Source organism: Anopheles ziemanni, chromosome 2 (genome assembly GCF_943734765.1).
Source record: "Anopheles ziemanni chromosome 2, idAnoZiCoDA_A2_x.2, whole genome shotgun sequence".
Taxonomy (NCBI): Eukaryota; Metazoa; Arthropoda; class Insecta; order Diptera; family Culicidae; genus Anopheles; species Anopheles ziemanni.
Window position 1 is genome coordinate 88,905,662 of NC_080705.1, and position 22,873 is coordinate 88,928,534.

The 22,873-nt window shown below is 45.0% G+C and overlaps 5 protein-coding genes across 6 annotated transcripts; 2 read left to right on the forward strand and 3 right to left on the reverse strand.

Annotated features, from left to right (window-relative positions):
* Positions 1-1,785: 1,785 nt before the first annotated feature.
* LOC131289978 (probable chitinase 2) lies at positions 1,786-3,412 on the reverse strand. Its single transcript, XM_058319351.1, has 6 exons — positions 3,325-3,412; positions 3,068-3,247; positions 2,885-2,985; positions 2,708-2,815; positions 2,357-2,614; positions 1,786-2,274 (listed from the first exon to the last, which is right to left on the reverse strand). Exons 1-6 carry the CDS (start codon positions 3,410-3,412, stop codon positions 1,786-1,788), a joined length of 1,224 nt encoding a protein of 407 aa, XP_058175334.1.
* A 1,858-nt stretch (positions 3,413-5,270) lies between these two features.
* Positions 5,271-6,691, forward strand: LOC131291793 (ADP-ribose pyrophosphatase, mitochondrial). Its single transcript, XM_058320747.1, has 2 exons — positions 5,271-5,771; positions 5,857-6,691. Exons 1-2 carry the CDS (start codon positions 5,477-5,479, stop codon positions 6,507-6,509), a joined length of 948 nt encoding a protein of 315 aa, XP_058176730.1. The 5' UTR covers positions 5,271-5,476; the 3' UTR covers positions 6,510-6,691.
* Positions 6,692-8,218: 1,527 nt separating this feature from the next.
* Positions 8,219-10,381, reverse strand: LOC131288296 (CUE domain-containing protein 1). The gene is made up of 2 exons (XM_058317419.1): positions 10,167-10,381; positions 8,219-10,104 (listed from the first exon to the last, which is right to left on the reverse strand). Exons 1-2 carry the CDS (start codon positions 10,326-10,328, stop codon positions 9,355-9,357), a joined length of 912 nt encoding a protein of 303 aa, XP_058173402.1. The 5' UTR covers positions 10,329-10,381; the 3' UTR covers positions 8,219-9,354.
* Positions 10,382-11,519: 1,138 nt separating this feature from the next.
* LOC131282851 (trafficking protein particle complex subunit 3-like) lies at positions 11,520-14,374 on the forward strand. Of its 2 annotated transcripts, none has more exons than XM_058312394.1 (2): positions 11,520-11,668; positions 13,708-14,374. In XM_058312394.1, the coding sequence occupies exons 1-2, from the start codon at positions 11,630-11,632 to the stop codon at positions 14,203-14,205; spliced, it is 537 nt and encodes a 178-aa protein (XP_058168377.1). In that variant the 5' UTR covers positions 11,520-11,629; the 3' UTR covers positions 14,206-14,374. The 2 variants fall into 2 exon arrangements, with proteins under 2 accessions (XP_058168377.1, XP_058168376.1); XM_058312393.1 differs by lacking the exon at positions 13,708-14,374 and adding an exon at positions 11,964-13,364 and having other exon boundaries at positions 11,533-11,668.
* A 1,598-nt stretch (positions 14,375-15,972) lies between these two features.
* LOC131282690 (metal regulatory transcription factor 1) lies at positions 15,973-21,664 on the reverse strand. The gene is made up of 6 exons (XM_058312220.1): positions 21,149-21,664; positions 18,972-19,035; positions 18,323-18,428; positions 17,739-18,015; positions 17,497-17,665; positions 15,973-17,424 (listed from the first exon to the last, which is right to left on the reverse strand). The coding sequence occupies exons 1-6, from the start codon at positions 21,514-21,516 to the stop codon at positions 15,973-15,975; spliced, it is 2,436 nt and encodes an 811-aa protein (XP_058168203.1). The 5' UTR covers positions 21,517-21,664.
* Positions 21,665-22,873: the final 1,209 nt, after the last annotated feature.

Below are 22,873 nucleotides of genomic sequence, written 5' to 3' on the forward strand. Positions count from 1 at the left end.
GAGATCTTCCGGCTCGACGGAACAGCAGCCTATTGCACCACCTTCAACCCGATGGGACCGGGGCCTGCTCCGGGCACAACCCGTCGCAGCTCGTCCACGTTGTTTAGCTGCCGGATCTGCACCTCATCGCTTTGTGGCCCGAGAAGCGACCGGAGCGCCTTGCGAATCTCCTCGTTCAACTTCTCCTGCGATGGGTTGCCCTTCACCACCAGGATCTGTTGCTCAAACTGGGGCTCCTCCGGCTGGCCCTTGGCAGCGGGAGCCGCCGACTTAACCTGTGGTGCCTGTCTCTGCTGTGGTTCGGGGGCGGGGTTTGCAGCACGCAACGTACGTGCTCCGTTTTCTCCGGTCGACACATCCAACGCCTCCTTGTCCACGACTGCACTTTCGATCTCCTTGGTGTCCTCCTTGGCCATGGCGGAGCTCATGAACGATGCAACGAGCAGCACGAAAACCAGCAAGAATCCTCGGGACAGAGCCATGGTTGCTAACAACACTAACTTTTTTTCCAGACCAAAGAAACGGACACTGCACGAACTGACGATGGTCCTCCGCGGAGCGATATCGAGCGAAAACTGATGTGCTCTTGGTGCGGATCGATTCCGTTTTATAGAGTTCTGGTTCGGGGTACGGTTCGGGCTACTGCCGGGGGTGCACCCAAAAACCGGCTTTTCGCAATGGACCAGAGTCGTCTGCCCGGTTCCTCTTCCCCTCATTAGTTTACATAATCTCGGTCGATCACCGAATCACTAACGAAAGCGAATGCTGACCGTGACGCTGTTTAGCAAGCGCTTGGAAGAATTAATTTGGGGTGCTCACAGGGTAGCACAAAAAAAAAGAGAAATAATCCAGTGGGAGATTTTATGTTCTTTATATTCGGCAGACACTCGTATTTCATTTAACTGTTTCAAAAAAGATTTATTTATGTATGTACTATACTATTCCATTGTTTTAATGAGCAGTATTGAAATCCACAAGATCACAAGAGAATTTAACTTACAAATTATTAAGCAAACAGAAGCTTATAAATTCTTTTTTTTTCGGGAACAACAACAGGACAAAAACAATAAAAATATGTAAATTAGAAAAATTGCTTTGTCGTGGGAAACAGTTTGAACGGGTGTTACCTAAATGACGTCATTCATCAAATTCATTTAAGAGAAAAAAAGGGAACGCTAATGTTTAATTTCCAAAGTCTTCCCAAATGAAAGTAAAATAGATTGGTCCGCATTAAAAATCTTACACCTCCTTAGCGGCAGCACGAGGTCATATTTGATTAGAATCCGGGGAACCGGTTTCCACAAAAGCCGGACAGCAACCTAACCCGTTTTGTGTACCGTCGGACAGTTCGAAAAAGTCGATGAAAAAGTCAACAGCATCAGAACCAAATATGTAAATAAAACACCCATTGCGGCAGTTTTATTGGGTTCTACTCGGGTGGGAAGAACATATTATACGGATGCTTTGGGGTCGATCCAAAAATACGACGACTTCTTTGGGGCTCGTCAAAACTTTACCGACACCTAAATGAAGTAAAACTCTCACCTATCAGTAGCTCTATGTATGGAACTTCTTATTTGTCCATTGGACGATGGTGAAAGGTGAAAAGCAAACGCTGGTTATCTAATGTAGACCATTACTTGAAAAAGAGAAACCACAAAAAAATTGTGCAAAAGAAGATCACCGTTGGAATCGTTTGCAATGCTTTCTCTCGCAAGTCATCCGCGGGCTTTGCGAGACGAAATTTATTATGCATCATTTATCGACGTTTGCAAAGCGAGCAGCCTACGGTTTCTTCACGTAACCGAGCGTCCGAAGTGCGGTCTGGAGCAGCGGGTACGCCTCGTTGTGACAGTCGCCCTGGAAGTCGTCCGTGTCGAGCGTCCAAAACATTATCCCACCGAGCTTCTTGTCCATCGCGTACTGCACCTTGGCGCCGATCGTCTCCACGCCATCGAAAGTGACCCACTGGTCGTCCCGGTAAGCGTACTTGACGGCATTCTGCGCCATCGCCTTCACCGTCCACACCGAACCGGCCGGTTGACCGGGTGCCGACGTCGTGCGGTTAGTCTTCAGCATCTCGCACAGTTCATTGTACCCGAGCGAACCCGGACTGACCGTGTACGGTCCGGGAAGACCGGGACCGGTAGCCTTTATCCCTGGTGCCATCAGCCGAGCCGGCACCACCGTGTACGTCTTGGCGTGCGTTGTTATGCCCAGCGAGAATTTCCTCATCGGACAGCCACTCTTGCTGATGTACGCGATGGTTGAGTCCTCGAAGGTACAAGTTTGGTGAAAGTCAATTGAGTCATGCCGAAAAAAAACACAAACACACATAAGAGAACCATCAACTTACAATCGTTTCACCGGGAGAATTATAGTCAGTGAAAAGGGGTGCATCCAGTGCGGTCTTCTCGTTGCTGGCGTAATCATAGGTCATCAGGTTGATGAAGTCGAGCTCGTCGCAAAGCTTCGGCAGATCGTAGCCCGCCGCTAGGATCTGCTTCGATGCACTGATGGCCGCCGTCAGCAGCTTCTTGCGTGGGCTAAAGCGCTTGCGCAACGTTTGCACGAGCAGTACGAAATTGTCACGATCCTCCGGGATCCCACCACGCTGGAGAGGAATTTATTTAACTCACGTTAATTGTCTCCTAAAATTGCAGTTCCTTTTGGTCGTGAAACCGTAACAGTAATCTTTCCATCTTACCATCGTTGGATACTCCCAGTCTAGATCCAATCCATCGAAACCGTAGTGTATTAGGTAGCGGAGCGTCTGATCGGCAAATGCTTCCCGGGTGGATTCCTGCTCTGCCATCTGGAATAGGTGAAGCAAAACATTCTAACACTCATTGCCATTGGCCACCATAAAGACTGGACTAATTACCAGCGAATACTTCTCCGAACCCTCGTTCCAACCGCCAATGGCAAGCATGACCTTCAGACATGGGTTCTCCTCCTTCAGGGAAACAAACCTCTGGTAACCCTCTGGTGATTGGTAGAGAAAAGTCAACATACAATACCTTAGGACACTATGGACATAATACCACTTATGTCTCCTACAACTCACTATTAACGTTGATATCATTCATATAGTCGAGAGAATCGATTCCCCCGCCGATATTCAATCCAGCAAATGTGTAAACTAGGTGCGTGCAGTGGTCCGGTACGATGTACGAGATATTGAATGAACCACTTCCCTCCCGGTAGTTGGCCCAACTGGCCAGGTAGCAAACGACACGGTAAGGTCCTGTGCAAGGTAGGATCGTTACATATTTTGTTTAATAACATTTAGCAATTGCGCTGCAGGTACTTTTTAACACTCACTTTCTGCACATTTTAAATCGCCTGCTACCAAAACTCCCATGCTCCAGAGGAGCAGCGCTCCAATACGCAATGATACTAGTAATTGCATTTGCGGTAGGTTTCAAACTATTGCGTTTGACATTGTGCGCAGCGTACTTGTATGAACCGGCGTCCATTTGAAGATAAAACATTATCATTTCCAAACCGCCGAAAGATCTGTGTACAAGATCTCCCACGAACTGATAGCGGGCTAAAAGGTCCATTAGGCCGAAACGGACGGCACGCCTTTCAGTAAAAGAAAGTAAGCTTTCCTAGCCCGTTATAGGCTTCAGCCAACCCGTTCGAATGGGCTACGGCGAACTGTTTCTATCGTGTGATTGTGGAATCATCATCGTGCCAGTGCTCCAGTTGAACAACCTTGAAACGGATACCCAGAAACGGATAGCGGTCGGCCACCCGCTCCGCAGGATGACATTTGCATGCGTTTCCGCCATCGCGTCTGAAATTGGACGATAGCCAACACACCCGCTGGTTCGCGCAGGCTGAACTCGTTAATCGGGTGCATCGATTGCGCAGGGATGAGATGTGTCTCCCGCCGAGTTCAACAGCCGGTTTCTGCCATAACCGTGTCGGTTGCAAATTTGGCATTCAAATGCAAAGCGTCGTTTCGGAATTCGGCACGGGGTGTTTCTATTTTGGAACATGTAAAACCACCCTGCATTGCCGATCCAGACACATTCTAGCTGAAAAATCCGTAAAATGCATTTCATATTGCCTTTTTGCTATCGAAACCATTTCGTTGATTTAGATAAAAGATGTTTTAAGATTTTTATTCCATAACCAATTATAATTATTTTGAGCATTCGATTGTTATCCAAATTGATAATTTTATTATTTTAACAATTATTGAACACGTGTTTATAACAAATTTCAAAAATTCGATTTCCTGACAACACTGCTTGACTACGCGCGGGCGATTGTAAACACTAGTGATGGGGAAACTGAATCCCTACAGGGATTCGAATCTTTCGATTCAAATCCATTCTGAGATCCGGATCTTCGAATCCGAATCCCAATCCGTCATATCATACATGCTCATCCAATGCCGATTTTTCATATGATGTGTTTAATTCAACGAATGATTTACATAATAATATCAGTATAGTTAACATTATTCTTCTAATTGTATTCAAACAACACAAAAAAATCTTGCCCTTTTTGGGAATATGCAGACTAACTGATTTACTCGAGTTTATTCCAAAAAGAGTAGCATTTATTATGTTTCAAAAACAATTATGACATCGTTATCATACAAATTGAATCCATCGTGGGTCACTGAAACAGTGAAGCACTGGTTTACCTTTTCGCCCCCTCGGGCGAACACTTTCCAGGTGTGGTTTTTATCAAAAACAAAAAAGTACGGTAACATCTACCTTCAACACAAATACGCGTCTTGAAAAGACCTTTCATTTGAGGGGTCAATCGTAAAAATCGGCTGAAAGAATCAATAGTTATTAACAAATAGGCAGATTTCAGCTTTTTTGTAATCGAAGTTTATTCACCGTGTTCCCGGTAGAGTGCTGTCTCTTTTCCACACAATTAGTTTTCTCAAAAACTAGAAAATATGAATAGATCTATTGTAAGACAAAGTTGTGTGTCTTGAGCAGACCTTTCATTTAAGGGGTCTTATGTACAAATCGGTTCAGCGATTGTAAAGTTACTAACAAATTTGTTATTTCAGCAGAAAATACCAACCTCCTAGGTTTCTGGACGATTGTAAACACTCCATAGTCGAACCGCTACGAGATCCTGCTTGCTTCCATTCTCATCGAGCGAGTAAGAAAGACAGCAGATACCTTTGCAACAGCGATACTGGTAGAATGCATAACCTCACATGTAGTTTGGCTATGGTTATCACGAAAACAAACCTAGCCGAACGATGCGGTACCGTCAATCGTAAACAAGACGGTCGGATGAAGGCCGGGTTCGCGCTACCAAAGACCCGGCGCGTCATAAATCTTTCGCTCATCAACACGAAATAGAATTATCCACGTCAGAAAGTTTTGCGAGCCCTTGCAAGTTGCCTGGCATTGGTGTTTTATTTATTTTCCTATTGATTCCGACACCAGTGGCTTATGTAAGAACCGGAGAGCCCGCAACCGAACTCAACACGATGGCCGTACGGCAGACGGCGAGCAGATTGCTTTCTGCCACCACCAGGGCTAGTGCCAGTAGTGCCGCTGGATCCGCCAAAGACGTTGGGGAAAGTTTGCTAGCCATGGCGCGGATCATCCCTGGAATTTTCAAACACTCTCGCTGCCGGAACAGCGTATACCCGGCAAGCGACGTCCGGCGTTATCCGGTTCCGGACGAGTCGGTATTCTGGTCGCAGACGTACTCCGACTACCAGCCACCGTGCCACGAATCACCCATCCTACAGGGGAAAGAATGGGCCGATTTGGATATTGGTAAGGATTCGCAGCGATCAAGGTCGCACGGGCGGAGTTGAGTGTTCGAAGTGAAACAACTTTTTCCATTCCTTCTTTCCAACAGATAACCCTTCTTTCAAACCTAAATGGAACGAATTGGACGGGAAGGTCAACCGGGTGAGCTTCATCGGGGAGTACGAAATATGGGACGACTGCCCGTTAAATCCGTTCGGTCGAACCGGAATCCGCGGCCGGGGTATCCTTGGTCGCTGGGGTCCTAACCATGCGGCCGATCCGGTCGTGACGAGGTGGAAAACGGACGAATCTGGTCAGCAGGTGGTAAACCCAGTCAGTGGCAAACGCATCCTGCAGATGTGTGCCATCGAACGGCAGGACTGTGGCGAATGGGCCATCCCAGGAGGCATGGTCGATCCGGGGGAGAAGGTGAGCGCCACGTTGCGCCGTGAGTTTCTCGAGGAAACGATGGATAACGATGCGGGTGAGGTCGCCGGTGAGGTGGAGCAGTTCTTTGCTGCGGGAACCGAAATCTACAAGGGCTACGTGGACGATCCACGCAACACGGACTGCGCGTGGATGGAGACGGTGGCGGTGAACTTCCACGACGAGTCAGGCTCGGTCGTGGGCCGGTTTCCGCTGCACGCGGGCGACGATGCGGCCAAGGTGCGCTGGATGGATGTGGGCGAAGAGGTGAAACTGTACGCCAGTCATTCGAACATCGTAAAACGAGTGGTCGATATGCTCGAGGCGCATTGGTGAGAATAAAAGCGCCATCGTGCGCCGGCCGAAGAGGAGGAAAATTGTTTTCCAAACATGTTGATGCGGTTTTACGAGACACGCTATACCACTGCTGTGTTGCAACTGTTTGGAAAAAAACGAAAACGTGATAAAACTCGAAAACGAATAAACACAAAAAATATAAAGAAGGTTCGCCGTTTAAAGAACGCTAGACCTTGTGTTTTTTTTACTGGTGATTAAAATAATCATAACATGTATTTGTTTCATTTTGTTTTTTAGTCTACAATCCTGCCCTATCGCCTTCCCATCACGATTACAGTTTTAAGGGCCATCCCTTTCCGTCCATCATAGTGTGTTTTATATTGGTTGTCTGTTTCTTATCCTGAACCTTCCGAAATGATGACTTATCAGTTGTTGTTTTTTGTACCACCTAACAGGAAATTTCATTTGATTGGCATTAGCCAGCAGTGTGGCATTTCAACCGCTTCGAATGATAGGCAAACATTGCTGCGATACCATTCAGTTTTCCAACGCCGTCCCCAACACAATGCAATTCTCATCGATACTTTTCTCACTCTAATTTCTAGTTGCTATCATCAGCGGTAGCTTTCTTCTAAACTTGGAATATTGAACGCTTTCGTCTTACAACGGTGTTTGTATCAACACTTCGTTTCGGCTTCGTCCGAACAGGGAATACAGTGTCTGCACAATTCAGACCACGATGTGGGGTACATTTCCTACTTGAACTATCACTCGGTTTCACTTGCCTACTATCAGAAGGGTAGTTACATTATGTTGCCAATGGTCTACTGCTTCTTGTTCGACTGGTAAGATTGGCTATTCGTAATTGCGTTTGTCTGTTGAATTATACATGAAACAACCAGCGCCATTTAGCCAACGGAAAATAGTTTATTTGCAAATACGCTTCGAATTTATTAACTACGCGCAATAAACACGACTACAGAAAACGAGTAATAATAATAATTATAATAGTAGTATAGTCGGCATCATTCTATATGAATAGGAAACGGTAAAAATTTGGTTTCGATTTGCGTTAAGGAATTGTATCGATTACAGAGACCCTAATGTAAAGATTGCTTTTATTCGTTTAATGCTGAAGCGCTTCTGGCCCTGATGCGATTAAATTTTTTATCATTATCAGATCAATAAAATTAAACAAATTCTCGCCAAAACGCACCTCAATACTAAAGATAAGTCGGTAAAACCAAGAGATTCAAACATTTCACGATAGGCCTCAGTCATCAACCACCAGTTGGAGCTGCACCACCAAATGGTAAAAAACAGGGCGTGCTGACCAACTGGTTCTATCAGAAGTTTATAGATTCTTTCCCTTACAGTTTGGTTTGCACTATCGTTTGCAGTGAAATATGTTCTATTTTGTTTGTTAGCTTTTCTCAGTTTCCCAATGTTTTCCTATTAACTCGTGGCCTAGTAGTTGGTTACTGTTTGTCGCTAGTAGAAAGAAGTACACGAGAGAGACGTATAATTCTGCCCAATGATTTAATAATCCAATCCGATGTTGTTGGAGCCATTACAAGTTGTTGCACCTTTTCTAACGTCTAATGACTAGTACCAATTCTGCTTCGCTTTGCATTCACAATGGTAATCGATTTTTTGTTTCAATTGTTGGTATTTTCTCTGTCTCCTCTCTCTTTATCTCTATCCTAATTGTTTCCATCTATGTATATATAAATAATTATGTTTTGTTTGTTTTTTTTTTCTTTCTTGTTATATATATGCAGATACATGTTCCGCAAATTTGCTGTTTTGTTTGAATGTCTAAACTGTAATTTTTGGTGGTGTTTTTTTCCAAAGTGATAGTGTAAAAATTCGAGAAAATAAACAAGCTTGTAATACCGAAACACTACTAATACGAACATTGCATACCAAACTGATTGTAAATATAGTTTTTTTTTTTTCATCCTAAATTTATGGCTAATAGATCTTTTTTTTCAAAGACGTAATAAATTATACCAGTATCTTTGTGGCCGAAAGCAAAATGTAGCACCCATTCCAGTCTAAACACCTGCCAACAGATTGTACGCTACTACAATACCTTCGTGTTCGAGGTACCAAGAGTGCTACTGATAACAAACAAATATTAAGCAAACGAGCCCTCGGGTATATGTACAAATAAATAACTAAAGTGATAAAAACACACCGACACAGGGTTTGCGGAGATTACCATAACAAAACAAAAAAGATAAATATAGCACGTACGTTTGCGAGATTCTCGTTAAAATTGTTAGAAATTGTTCCACCTCTGTCTGACGATCGCTCATACCACACTAATTACAATAGTAAGAAAACTCAACCGTCTTCACTTCCTTGATATTAATCTCATAGCTTATTTTTGGATCGATAGTATTCCGACCGTGCCACCGATTTCGTCCGCAGCGTTCTGTGGTTAGCAATGATGTATCTAGTAAAAACAGACACAAACGGGGACACAGGTGAGGAAGGAAAAAATGCAGTCTCTTTCATTGCTCTAGCTCAGAGTTACGTGGCTACCCACCGATATAGACTAGGAACTAATAAGAAGAAAGTAGATAATTAAACGTTATCGTTTAGAACGTTCGCTCAGTTTGTGTTTTCTCGGCGGGGCTCGAAACATGTGGCGAACAGGTTTAAATAGCGTACTCCTCTCGAAATTTTACCATCGATCGTACTCCAAGGAGAAATGTTCCAAACATTGTGTGGCCGTTAAGAGGATAGTTTTTCAAAGGTAAAATAAAAATGTTTCCTGCTGTATCTATACCATCCCCGATCGCCAAACAGTTCGATTAGGTTAACAATGCTTGTGGCCTCCTGCCAATTGCAGCTGTTTAGGCTTGATGACTCGGTTCTACTTTTTTCCCGCCACCCGCTTAGGCTCTCCCTCGTCGTCGCTGTGCTCTTCCTGCAGCAGCAGCGAGTCGGGATGCCGCACGGCACTAGCCTTCTTGTTGCCACCGCGTTGCCACCGGAACACGTGCGCCAGCTGGGCAAACTTCTTGCGCGACACCTTGCCCATGTGGCGCAACCGTTCCTTGAACGCCGCATCGTCCTGTACCTTACCTTGTTGATCCTTCTCGAGCGCTGACAGAAACTCTTGATTCCATCGCAGTTCCGCCATAAACTCCTCGTTCTGGAGCATCATCGCGAACTGCTCGTCACCGAGATCGAACTCGGTGCTACGGTACGTGCCGTCCGGGCCGATCGTTCCACCTCCACCACCACAGGGTACTACCCCGGCCAGCCGAAGAAACGTCGGTGGCAGAGGACCAACCAATGGTGGATTCCACCGTCGATTTATCACCGTCGAGGTGGACGAACGTTCACCAAGTGCAGACGCTTCTCTGTGCTGGTGTGCTTGTGCCTGCAAATGGCCAGGAGCTGAGATTCGTGGGCTATTGGTAGCGCTACCCACCGTACTGCCACCTGGTGGCTTGCGAATCTTTGGCGACGCACCAAGCTGTTGCGCAACGTTCGAACCAGCAGCGTTCGGTGAGGTGCTGAGGAATGGTTCCGATCCCGACAAATCGAGCAAGGGTCGGTCTGCATTCGGATTCGGAACACTCCCGTCTGTTTCCAGCTCGTTGCGTAGCTTTTCGTTCTAAAAGTAAAATCACCAGGTATAAGATTCCTCAACCCCGTTGACGACATTTCCTCTCTCACCTGATTGTCTGTGCTCATGGCCAACAGCTGATCGATGGTAGCGTCAACTGCGCCCTGGTTAGCACGTAGCACCGCCTCGATCACATCCCGATCCATGTCCGGAAACATGTTTTTGAAGTCGGACATGGCTTGCGAGAACTCTAGCTGCATCGTCGAAGCCATGCTCGGTGACCTTTCCGCACGTGATTAGTTGCTTCTTCTCCTAACCCACGAAAACTTGCCTTTGAAATGGTACCCTTTCCCAGGGGTCTTACCCTAAGCCGTAGGAAATAAATCGGTCGATGAGGTGGAGTTGGAGAGAATACACGGCACTCCTGATTATTTATTGACACGGATTGTGTCTTTGCACGGGTGCATGCAACCGTTGAGGAGAGACGTAAAGGAGGTGTTCCTGTCCTACAATCTACACTTTTGCATTGTCACTGTGTGATTATTTTTTTTTAGCGACTGCCCGACGCAGAAACGACGCAAGCTAGCAAAGCATCGAATATTTGAAATCTTCAGTGTTTGGATTTGCAGTAAAATTACAACTGATGTTAAGAAACCACTATGTTTACAAAGTCACACGTTCGCACGCACCAACAAACACACGAAACGGAGATTTCGATACAGTTCGGAAACTGGGACACATAAAAACAAATGAAACTTTCCACCGAACGCGGCTTATTGCACAACGAAGATTCGTTTAATATATGAATAAACGCTGGGAAAAGGACTATGATTTATGTGGGATGTTGGTAGCCAGCAGTAAACAATGAGATTCTGCGAATGAGTATTCTTCGACGATCCGAAACTTTGCTGCACCTGAAAGGTTCTTGTTATCCTGCAATAATTTGGTGTCGGGAGTTTTGACCAAGGAGTTACATTAGCGGGTGACTTCTTTCAAAACACTCTGTCGCACATATAAAAAATATATATTTTATAGCCATTTAGAACACATGGGGTAGATATGAGTAAATGTTATCATTCGACCCTAATTTTACAACAAATTTGTAAAGCTTTTCTTGGCGATTTAAAATTTGTTTTCGTTATTTGTAAACAAATGCACGCAACGATTGTCACGACTGCATAATCAGAAAGTCATGATGAGAAAAAGCTAGCTCGTAGTGTATCCCTTTGGATCCTTTAAAAAATTAAAAAGTGTTATTTTCAGATATTAAAAGTAGTAGAATATCATTCAAATCTGTTTAGGATTCTTATAAAAATTAAAACCTTGGAAAGCAAAGCGAATAATTGTTTGAATAAACCGTTTAAATTTTAGATATTTATTGGCTAGCAGCATTCCAACCACTAGGCACCTTCAGTTTTCGTGTTTGCAAAGCAGTGCTGATGACATTTACTTGTTGACGCCGTCAAATACTCGAAGATTTCGAAGCCAGAAAACTAGGCGACGCCTGTGAAATTGAGCATTTATCAGAAAATACTCGATAGTAACCACCCACGTTCATACTATCAAACCGAAGATGTCACGCCAAAGCACCCGTCTCGACACAAAGAAAGTGGTAAGCGAACTTAGCATCGATTAGCAGATAAAATACACTGACGCCCCCCTGCAGTGCATATCGTTCTTCGCTTGTCCACCCAGCTCGCTATAACTACGAATTGCGGTGCCACTATGTTTGCTATCTTACCAAACCCGCTAGTGTCCCATTGTCGGCCAACGATTCCATGGAATAAGAAAACAATCACTAATTATTAGTGGCGCATTCAATCTGAGACTTCCGGGAACAATACTTGCCAACTTTTCCGTTCCGCAACTCTGAAGCCTTCTCTTCGTCTTTCTGTTTCTTTCCTCAGTGAGAATTTGTGAGGCCGGGTCAATGCGTCTTGTGTTCTGTGTTCGGGTTCCGTCACATTCTTGTTGATTAGTTGCGCGAAATCGAGAGAACGGAGAAAGTGTAGTTTTGGTTAGTTTCGTTGGCAGCGGCACAATAAACTGACCCCGCTTGAAAGATACTAAGCAAGGTTGCCCTAAACGACGACACAGCAAGAGCAGTACAAAACAAGCATCGCATATCAAAGTTATGATCAAAATGAATAACACGACTACAACAGGTAACGCGTATGGCGCATTTTCGTTCGCGGATCTTACCGGATCCACAGCTTCCGCAACCGGACATAACACGGGTGGTCTCCAGCTGGTACAACTGAGCCAGGTGATGCAAGACCCGAACTCACAGCAACTCTTCATGCAAAGCCTCCAGCAGCAGCTAACGGGTGGAGCACAGGCAATACAGGTCATTCCCATCGGGGCCCTACCGCAGCAGACGGTTACGCCAACACTGCAGGCCGCTCCTCAGCAGCAGCAGATCGTTCAATATACGCTGGACGGTCAAACCTACCTCTATCAGACCATTCCCGCTCCAGAAACCACCTTCCAAAGTGTAAATCTCCCGATTGTCCAGTTACCGACCGCTCAGACCCTTGGCACAACCGGAACGGCACCCGCCACCGCCTACGCAAATCTGCAAGGAGCTGCCGTGACGTTTGCTCCCGTTCAAACGACGACCATGACACAGGGCATTCCACATCAGCTCCAGCAGCAACACCAAACCCACCCGCACCAGATGGCCACCACCACGATCGATGCTAGCTCGCTACAGAACATTGTTACAACACCGGTCACACTCCAGCCTACGGCGACCGTTGTTGCTCCCGTAACACAACCGACCGCAGTACAGGTTCCCGCGCCCGTATCAGTGCCCGTTGCGACAGTGACCGTTGCCAGTCCACAGCCGGCGAACAGCGGTGGAAGTACGGCCGGCCCAAGTGGCCTCTCAGAAACGGTAGCGGCCTCCGGTAGCGGCTCAGGTGTAGAGACGGAACAGGAACCGCTCTACGTTAATGCAAAGCAGTACAAACGTATTCTCAAACGCCGACAAGCGCGAGCTAAACTGGAAGCTATGGGGAAAATACCGAAAGTTAGGCCAAAGTATCTGCACGAATCACGCCACCGGCATGCCATGAACCGGGTACGGGGTGAAGGTGGTCGCTTCCACTCGAGCGATATCAAATGAAATCGTGTGCAATTTATCGCCATATCCATAGACAATGGAACCAAACAGCCAGGCAACATACGAGGAGCCAGTGCCACGTTGCGAAGATTTCGGCAATACTGTCTTGTAAATAGTGTATCTGAAGTTAAGATTGCGTACGAGAAATGCATGTTTAAGATGTCTAATGTACGAAAACGGCAAAATAAAGATGAATTGGATGTTGCCAAAAGCGATCAGAAATTGTTAATTTATTGCTGCCTCCTTAGATTAGTTCACCTCTGATGATGGCGTTGTTTTCGGAATCTCGAACTTTGCTTGCTTCTTCCGATTTTAACACAAATTCTTGCTGTTGAACTTTTAAATGGAACATCAGTATCAGTGTTTCTGAACTGTTTACTATCAATCATTCAATGTTATAATCTTCACCAATTTTCTGATGATTTATGTTGAAGTTGAAGAAAACAAGTATGTGCCTTTATTGGCTAACAAGATTATTTTCTTCCATGTAGTTTTAGTCATGTCCATCTTTTTTGGTCTCTTTTTAGAACTCGGAGCTTCTTACGCTGACATACGGCGCTCTGGTCTCCCAGATGTTGCGTGACTACGAAAACGTGGACGACGTCAACAAGCAGCTCGATCGGATCGGCTTCAACATGGGAATGCGCTTGATCGAAGATTTCCTTGCCCGGACCGGGTCTGGCCGGTGTCTCGATATGCGCGAGACGGCCGACAAGATACAGCTCGCCTTTCGGATGTACCTGAACGTCCAGCCCACCATCTCAAACTGGGCCGCTTCGGCCGATGAATTCTCACTCATCTTCGACACGAACCCGCTCACGGAGTTTGTCGAGCTGCCGGCGGACTACCAACAGCTGCGCTACAGCTCCATCCTGTGCGGGTGCATACGGGGCGCGCTGGAAATGGTGCAGCTCGAGGTTCAGTGTTGGTTCAGCCAGGATCAGCTGAAGGGCGATGCGACCACGGAGATTCGGGTGAAGTTTGTACGGCGCCTCGAGGATGCTGTACCGGCCGGGGAGGACTAAACGGTCCGCTCAAATTTACGGTTTACTACTAGGCAATCGTTTATTTCATTCAACCTAGAATGCATTCCAATGGACCCATTGGCTGTGCGTTCTGCAGTCGCGGGGGGAAACTTGGGCATAAAATATGTTATTTAATAACTCCTCTAATTAAAATAAATCCCCCCGCTTCGACCTGTAACAGCTAACCATCACCTTATTCGAACTGAATCGGAAAGAAAAACTAATCAATCAACACAAGTCGCAGCTATTTTTCTATCGATCCACTTTAATGAGTCCGTATTTCATTCTTATAGTTAAAATTTTTAACAAAAACTAAAACGCATATTGCACACAAACCAAGATCAGATAGAATTTGTTCCTCTCTTAGATATTTTGTATTCCCCTGCTTGGCATTCGCTTTGGTATTGTGATGATTATAGGTTCTGCCCGATTGCCGTTAGCTCTGCCGTAGTGGACATGACTTATTACTCAGTCAGTTAGTTTAGTTTTAATACCCCGTCCACAGCCAAAAACAGGCACAATCCAATCCTGTAAGCAATATGACTAGGCAATAAGCGTACAATTTTATATTTTTTTATGGTTGCAAGTTGGTTTCTATCTTTTTTTTCCTTTCTCCCTTTCCTCCCCACATTGTTTCTTATCTTACGGAAATAAAATCATTTCAATCATTTCTAATTTAAATCATTACATCAAAATGTTTTCCTCAAATCAATATCCTCTATGATTACTATTATTATTATTATTATTATCATTGTAATTGCTATTGATATCCGTTGTAGCGGGTATCATTGTCGTAGCAAAATCCTTCACTACCGATCAGCCGATCCTCTACCTTTGTCAACGCATTGAAGCGTTAGGATAGTGGGTATTGTATTCATTTCTCCAAAATTGTACGGTTTGATTAAAGCTTAAGCATTCAAATTGCCATCACTCTTTGAACTTTAGCAAGCACGGCATGGCGGCTTATCTTCTGCGGTCATCCAGCAAAATGCATGCATTTAGTACGGGGCAGAGGAACAAACGAACGGCACGAGGCGCGTGGTACAGTAACAGATGCGGGTAAAGCTAAACTAGTAACAGTAGTGTAGAAAGGTACGTCGTAAGAATCTGTAGATAGTAGTAGGAATAAGAAAATACTAACGTAGCTTTTTAGCGTTTTAAGAGCGTGTTTGGGGAACCTTTTGTTGCATTGCACCCGCTTTATCATTCACGGTTATATTCCTCGCCTCGAAGCGAACAAGCACCTGTGTTCCTACATTTTCTTACTCAAAATGCGAAATCTTCGAAGCTTTACTATACAATAGAACTGAGTTTGTATTTGTTTTACTCTTATATCACTATGTATAAAAGATTAAAAGAGTTTAACAAAAACGCGAGAAGATCGATTGGATCGATACAATTGCCAATAAAACAGCGCAACTTATACTACTAGATATCAAATGTAAACACAACAATGCTGGGGCGTGCAACCACGTGGTTGCAACAAATCATCATAACGCTTTATCCCCTTAAACGCGTACGTATTAATGTGTGGTACTTTGTTTGGTGTTTTTAAGAGGAGTGAAGATTAAAGCACTATCGTATCAGCCTATTGGCCATTTCGGCTCTATTTCTCCTTTCGCAACGTTTTCAACCAACAATAGACTAATATGGCTTATTGCTCGTTGTTTGTTTGTACTGCACCGCTGAAAAGAAACCTACAACAAACAAATAAATGAAACTCGCTATGCTGGTCCCCCCCTCATTTTGCAGGTGGCAATGTTACTCCTAGTTGGTGATGGCACTACTACTGCTACTGCTGTGGCACTGGATAAGACTAGAGTGCGTGCTAAGGACCTTCTTGAGCGTTTCGAGCGTTTTCAGACAAATCACGACGCAGCAGCTCTTGGAGTGTCCGTCGCCCGGTCCGGCACAGGAGCAGTGTTGCAAACTTTTCAACATATTTGTCAGCGGTTCCAGCTGATCGGTCAACTTGGACGCCACACCATTCGATTCGGTTTCCGTGCTCGGTGTCGCCTGCTGTCTGCAACAGGAAGATGTCGTTGATGGACGTTTCGCCGGTTCTGGTAGCTGAGTAGGCTGCGGTTGCTTTTGTACAACCAAATCTACGCTAGGAGCGCACGTTGTTTCGCCGGACGGTTCGGAGATCAGTTGAATGTTTGTGGCTAGTTGTTGTGTCGGTTGCATTAGCCGATGGGACGATTCCGCCGCGGGAGGTAAGAGTGTTTCATTTCCTGCATACTGTGAAACCGTGGAGCGGCAGGGGTTTTCAGGACCACAGCCTCCTATGCAACCTTGCAGCGGATCGCACTGACAGTTGACGCAACGGCAAATATCCGCATCGGCCGTAATGTCCTTGAGTGTTTTCGTCACCGTAACAGGCGCCTGCAACACCTGCAGCGCTCCATCCACCGCCGTTTGCCTGAAGTCACCCGTTGTCACCGGTGGAGGCGGTTCCAGCTTCGGTAGAAACTCGTCGGCAAACAGCTCGTTGATCAGCTTATCGGTTTCTTCTTGCTCTTCCTGCTTCACGCCACTACCACCACGCTGTTCGCTGTTTTTCTGTATCGCACGATCGATCTGCACGGTGGCGTTCGCACTTTCAAGTAAATTATCATCAAAATAGTTGTCAATCGTGGCGAACACTTGAGTGCCATCTTCCGATGCCACAACCATATCCCCGGCTAGGATCGTCCCAGCCGATGACGAAGCCGACGCCGACGTCGACGGTTCACCGCTTTGCGGCGCGTCAGTGGATGGGAGAAAATCGGCCACGTTCACGTTAAACGCTAGATCTACGTACGAAGGGACACTTGTGGGCAGGGCGAGACAGGCGGACGTTACCGGATTCAGTGCGGCCAGCGGTTTGGTCTGTAGCATCGATATGTCGATCCACTGTGGATTGAGCTCTTCCTCGGTAGCGAGCGCCAGCTCGAGAGCTTTCGATTCGTGAAAATCGTTCACATGCACGAAACTGTACGTTTCCTGCGGTGGTGCGGTGGGCTGTTCGATCGAAGCGGCCGATATCATTCCCATCTGGTCATCGTTCGCTGCATCGACACTTGCGAAAAGTTGCCCATTACTTGCGGCCGTTTCAATCGCCTGACAGAGTACCACATCCGCCGTCGGTTCCACTTCGTTGGTACTCATCGGTTGTTGCTCCTGTGACGACGATATGGGACGAGCCTTTTTCAGCTTGTTCTTGGAAAACTTTTTCTTCTGCAAAGGGAAGTTAAAGGCAATTATTTTCAATCGAGATAAATTTCCCCGCCCCCCAAACACCTTCCTTACCGGTCGCTCGTGCGTTTTCGAATGCGTTTTCAGGCTGTGTGGCGTGCTGAAGGATTTATTACAGTCCGATATTTTGCATGCGAACGGACGCTCGCCAGAATGCGTACGGATATGCGTTTTCAGATGATGTGATGCTGTAAATGCCTTACCACAGCTGTCCTCTTTGCACCTAAAACGAGAGTCGTAAAAGAAACATAGAATTCAAACACCCCAAGGCGATTCCCTCCCAACGATTCTCCTACTTGTACGGCCGCTCCTGGGTGTGGACGCGCGAATGTTTCTTCAGATCGCTCAACGTGGTGAACACCTTCTCACAAACGACGCAGTTGAATGTTTCGCCGTTGTGGAGCCGCTCGTGTGCCCGTAACCGGTACCGGGTGTTGAACGCCTTCCGGCAACTGCTGTCGCTGCAGATGTACGGTTTCACCTTTGTGTGCACCCGTATGTGAATCTTCTGGCTGTAGGAAGTCAGGAAGGCTTTCGAGCAACCCTCTTCAGTACATTTGAACTTGTATTCGCCTGCACGGGGAACGAAGAAACGGAACAAATTAGTACCAACGACGGATTGATTGCCACTAGCAGAAGCTTCTAGTCGTAAAGTTCATTTAAGGTAAAATAACAAAAACAGGCGTACCAAAACTCTATTTATCCTATCCATGGGCAGAAGCTTGGAGGGCAATATGGTTATGATTCGGTATGGTTAATGAGCAATGATAGCTAGTTTAAAAAAAAATGTATGTTAGATTCATTTATGTTTATGCTTAAGCCTACATGTAGTTGAGCACTACGAATGTCTACTTTAAAATGCAAATCAATGGCAACTTACCACGATGTGTTTTCATGTGCGTTCTCAAATTTCCCACCGTACTGTAGCTTCGATTGCAGCTGCCATAGTTGCACCGATACCGAGCCAAGATCTGATTGTCCGGACCCTACCGCCGCGTGCCGCCGGGCGCATAGAAATACACAATAAAAATCGATTAGCGTTTGTCATTCGGGAAAGCATCTGTCTTACATTTGTTTGTGCTTTCGGCGTAACAACGTTAAACGGAAGGAATTTTAATACAAAATATATGCCCTGACCATTTGAAGAAGAAACAATAGAGGGGAATTACATTGACATTTTTGTAACTAGAAACTTGTCCTACCAAAGTGTGTGTGGTCTTAAACATTGCATTGTACTACAAAAAAAAAAAAAAAAGAAATCAACCCAATATGTACCACTAAACACGTTGAACGTATTACTTCCTTTGCAAAAATGTTAGTGAAAATATTGTTAAAAAATTTTTAATTATCTTTCTTCCTACAGAACGCTCTTTCTACCATTTGTGCTATATTACGGATGACCCTTCTATAGGGTTAAAATCATTTTCAAATACTTCTATCATTGCATTAACTGATTCTTATGATTCGTAAGACGCATCTTCATTTAAGTTTTTTTTAACATAATGTATGCTAATTCTTTAAATGTGTACCTCGATTGTGATTGTGGCATGCGATGGCTCTCCGTCTTCGTATAGAGTATTGTTTTCTTTATTACTATATTGAGGAACGAATTGGAAAACGGATTCATCATCATCAGTTCAGTATGTTTCAACTAGTTATAATAAAATGGGCAGTAAGTATGCAACAATACTTATGGCAAGAGAAAAATAGTAGCAGCAAAGAGAGAGAGAAAGAGGGAGAAAAAGAGAAAGAGAGAAAGAGAAGTAATGTTATAGCACCACACTTGGTCAAATTAGCTGGTTATTTTATATTTAGCAACATATAGTGTGTGGGATGCGTTTTGGCAGCAATCAAAAACAATGTGAAAAACTTTTTTTGAACAAAAACACTACGAGCTAAGAGTATGGTCGCCAGGGAAACAAATGATCATTCCAAAGCCAAGTATTGATGCGATCGATTATCATAAAAATAAAGCCTAAGTAATCTACGGAAACGATACTTCATCCGTTAAAATTGTAAACATGTTTTCATGTGGACCATCAAGCAAAGGGATTGATGGAAACCCCACCGGGACAGGGCCAGGGAGGAGATGGTCTGTATCTGTTTGACATTGAAGCAATAGCGTTTCGTCGAACGGGATGAACCAACGTGGTGCGGGGTGGGACTCGAGCGGGGAACATGTTTTCATGTTTCCACCAATCGTCATGGATCTATTTTTATCTGCAACTATTGCATAGCCTTGCGTAGAACCATTCTCTAGTGAGAGAGTGTGGGAAAAAAAGAAATTGTCGGCATTAACACTTCATCTGGTCGAGAAACAAAACTAGAACGGTTGGTGGCTGCTGTCTGAGCCGACTTCAAAACAACCCCCAATTAAATAAAGGTCACAGTCTTTTCGCCGTGTGAGCGGTCAACAGGTGATCATCTTAGCTCGAGCTATCGTCGTTATTACAACGTGTCTTTAATCCGATACAATCTCCCTTGTATCCCGTGCATGCCGTACACTAATACCAAACAGAGCAGACTTGATGGCCCGTAAGTGCAGGAAGCTGCACGCCGAAGAATATAGCAGCACACGAAGGCACCTGCAACGTTATTGTAAACATTACTTTTCTACGAAACGCCGATGATCATATCTGGTAGATATATTGCTTTAAAAAGGAGAAATAAAATTTACAAAAAATCTCACAAACAGCGGCGAGAAGATTTGACCAATTTGCTACACCCACACGAAAGTGTGGCCACACAACGGTGTAAGGCATAGGGGGCCTGTGGCGCGTGACGACGCTTTAAATATAATCTGTGTTTTTTTAAACGCGGTCGTTTGTTGGTACGTAAAAACCATACATTTATTCTCTAGAGAAAAGTCCCTATAAGTGACCATCAAGCATTGACCGTGGGTGCTGATGGATCTTTGATAGGGACGGGTCGCGGGTTGGCGGGTTCCACAACCCGTTGTTCTAATTTGTTTGCCTCACGCGGACGCGGTGTTCGCATCGGCAATCGGATTTGTCTGGCCAAAAACCACCGACCATCAAACAATCAGCTCGACGGTAGGCAAGAGAGATAGAAGCAGAATGAGTGCGTGATCAGCAAGCGAACGAAAAGAGTCCCACGACAAAGTAGGAAGTTCTATTAATAAATATTTTGGAAAGTATACCGTGGGGGACGGCATTTTCCACGCTGCGGTACCGGACGGTCCAATGTGGAAAATTATTTCTCTTTCTCTCACTCTCATTCTCTAATTTCACCTCCTGTTGTAGGGGGGCCAAACTATAATTCCCGATGGAATGTATGTCATAAAAATTCTCGCCTGCTAGGATATGCGACAAATAAAAAAGGAAACTGATCCACTCCGTGTTGGCGTAACACACTTTGTCAAACATCAAATGTCTCACGGATTGGATTTAAAGTCGATCGTACATGATCGTGGGATCGATGGAAAGGGGATTTAGCTTGGTGGAAAACATAGCATACTCTTGGCATTCCTTTGCTTGCTACTTCTGGCGAAAATAGAAGCAAAATGTGAAGGGGGAAAACTGCACAGCCATTACAAACGCAATGTTTACGAACGGGTAGCGCTACACTAGCATTACTTCAGCAGTACAGGGTATTAATTATTAATCTAAAAGCGAATAAAAACGAAAGGGTTTAGGAAAGGGCAAAATGAAGAATTGGGAATGTAGTAATCATTTCTACTAAGTACCATCCTCCGTCCTCCAGTTCATCATCAATCTTTTCAAATTCAACCAGAATACTATTATCATTGATGTCGCAGAATGAGTTGCCTTCGCTGCCACTACTTTGTTGCTCGTCGGACTGCAGGTGATTCTGGCCATACAGAAACTGTTCACTTTCTTCGAGTCCCGGCGTGATTGCGCCCGAGGACAGCACCATCCCACTGCTGACCGTATCCTGGTCGGTCAACGTTATACCGTCCAGCGGTACCAGATCGAACGGATTGAGCTGGTTCTCTTCGGCCAGTGTCTGAAAATACTGCGGAACCTGTTGCTGGATGGCTCGTTCTAGTGCATCGATATCGAAGTGTCCGCTGGACAGTGCAAAATTCATCATGATTGCAAATCGCGTAACTAACGCACACACCACAATCTACACCGCACGCGTCTAGCCACAGCGTAACTGGAGGATCAAACCGGATGAGAATTCCTGCGGGAAATTTCGATTTTTTTCACACACAATTCTATCCGCAGAGCGAATTGAATATTTTCCTTTTTCTGACTTCCAAGGTATTGTTGGCAGGTTGCTTTATCGTGTAGCGAATTGACGTTTCCCACTTGACACAGCACTACCAAACCGATGAGTGCAACATTTGTAGGGTTCTCCTGACAGTGAAAATGGCTTGAAGAATCAAAACAAATCATGCAAAATATAAACATTGCGCCAATTGGAGTTTTTTCTTGTTTTCGTTTGGTAGTTCGGGAAGTTGTATCCTTATAAATAAGGTAAGCAATGTATTCAATGTGGAATATGTCCATTTTATTTTTTACCGTATAGATTTGTGGTTCGTGTTGTGGAAGTGAATAAAACTTGTACGGTATCAATACGAGATTTTTTATGCCCTCAGACGCCCACGTATCTTTACCTTATTTTTTTCAAATAGCAATTCAAGGACTCTCTAGGCAAATGTGTCCCAATTTGTTTGCTACTGATTCTTTATTGGAAAAAAACTTCCTTATCACATTTTCCGATTACATTATCATAAATCCATCGTTCGAGCTCGTCAATTTGACAAATCAGCCCAAGAGGTGTCCGGCTTACGGATGCTGTGGTCCATAAGGTGTCGGCATGATTCAATTATAATGCCTCACTTATCACAACTTCCGCGTTGCCAGCCCCGATCCGTAGCAGGAGGTTAAGCCGGAATTCAAATTAGGAACCGCTTGCAGTGAACCATGCGCTCAAACGCGGGTTAATTGGTTCGCCTGAACGCATCCTACTGTATGCCCTGATAACCCTTTTTAATGACTATTTCTGGAAGACGAAGCTTGCAGCTCCGGTTATCAATGTTTAAGCGAACAACAAAAATAGCACCATTAAACAACTCCACACCCGCTGCGGCATCGTACCACAGCCAAACTGCATCTTGAAAAGCTGATACACTGTAGCCAGCAGTATCTAGTATGCACTGGGGTATGTTTTCCTTGACTACCTAAGCGTGCTTCAAGTATGACCTCTAACAACGCCAAGGGTTTTACTATCAGTAACCATATATTTATCAGCTCTTATCGGTGGTATCTCTTCTACATCGGTTGGTTATTTGACTTATCCTTCTTCAAACGCCAACCTGACACCGAAACGAAGCTAAGTGCCTACTAGAGCAGGCGGGAAAATATTTACTTTAACATCCATGAAACCGTGAACTGATCGTGAAACTCAAACCCAGTTTCCTATGAGCCTCGATCCACAGTAT

Coding starts and splice junctions, on each gene's coding strand:
- LOC131289978 (XM_058319351.1), bottom strand. CDS start 3,412: ATGCAATTACTAGTATCATTGCGTATTGGAGCGCTGCTCCTCTGGAGC. Junction 2,986..3,067: donor GAATGATATCAACGTTAATA/GTGAGTTGTAGG, acceptor ACCAATCACCAG/AGGGTTACCAGAGGTTTGTT. Junction 2,275..2,356: donor ATTCTCCCGGTGAAACGATT/GTAAGTTGATGG, acceptor TGTACCTTCGAG/GACTCAACCATCGCGTACAT.
- LOC131291793 (XM_058320747.1), top strand. CDS start 5,477: ATGGCCGTACGGCAGACGGCGAGCAGATTGCTTTCTGCCACCACCAGG. Junction 5,772..5,856: donor ATGGGCCGATTTGGATATTG/GTAAGGATTCGC, acceptor TCTTTCCAACAG/ATAACCCTTCTTTCAAACCT.
- LOC131288296 (XM_058317419.1), bottom strand. CDS start 10,328: ATGGCTTCGACGATGCAGCTAGAGTTCTCGCAAGCCATGTCCGACTTC. Junction 10,105..10,166: donor CCATGAGCACAGACAATCAG/GTGAGAGAGGAA, acceptor TTTTACTTTTAG/AACGAAAAGCTACGCAACGA.
- LOC131282851 (XM_058312393.1), top strand. CDS start 12,191: ATGATCAAAATGAATAACACGACTACAACAGGTAACGCGTATGGCGCA.
- LOC131282690 (XM_058312220.1), bottom strand. CDS start 21,516: ATGATGAATTTTGCACTGTCCAGCGGACACTTCGATATCGATGCACTA. Junction 18,429..18,971: donor ATGCCACAATCACAATCGAG/GTACACATTTAA, acceptor ACGCGGCGGTAG/GGTCCGGACAATCAGATCTT. Junction 17,666..17,738: donor ACCCAGGAGCGGCCGTACAA/GTAGGAGAATCG, acceptor CTCTCGTTTTAG/GTGCAAAGAGGACAGCTGTG.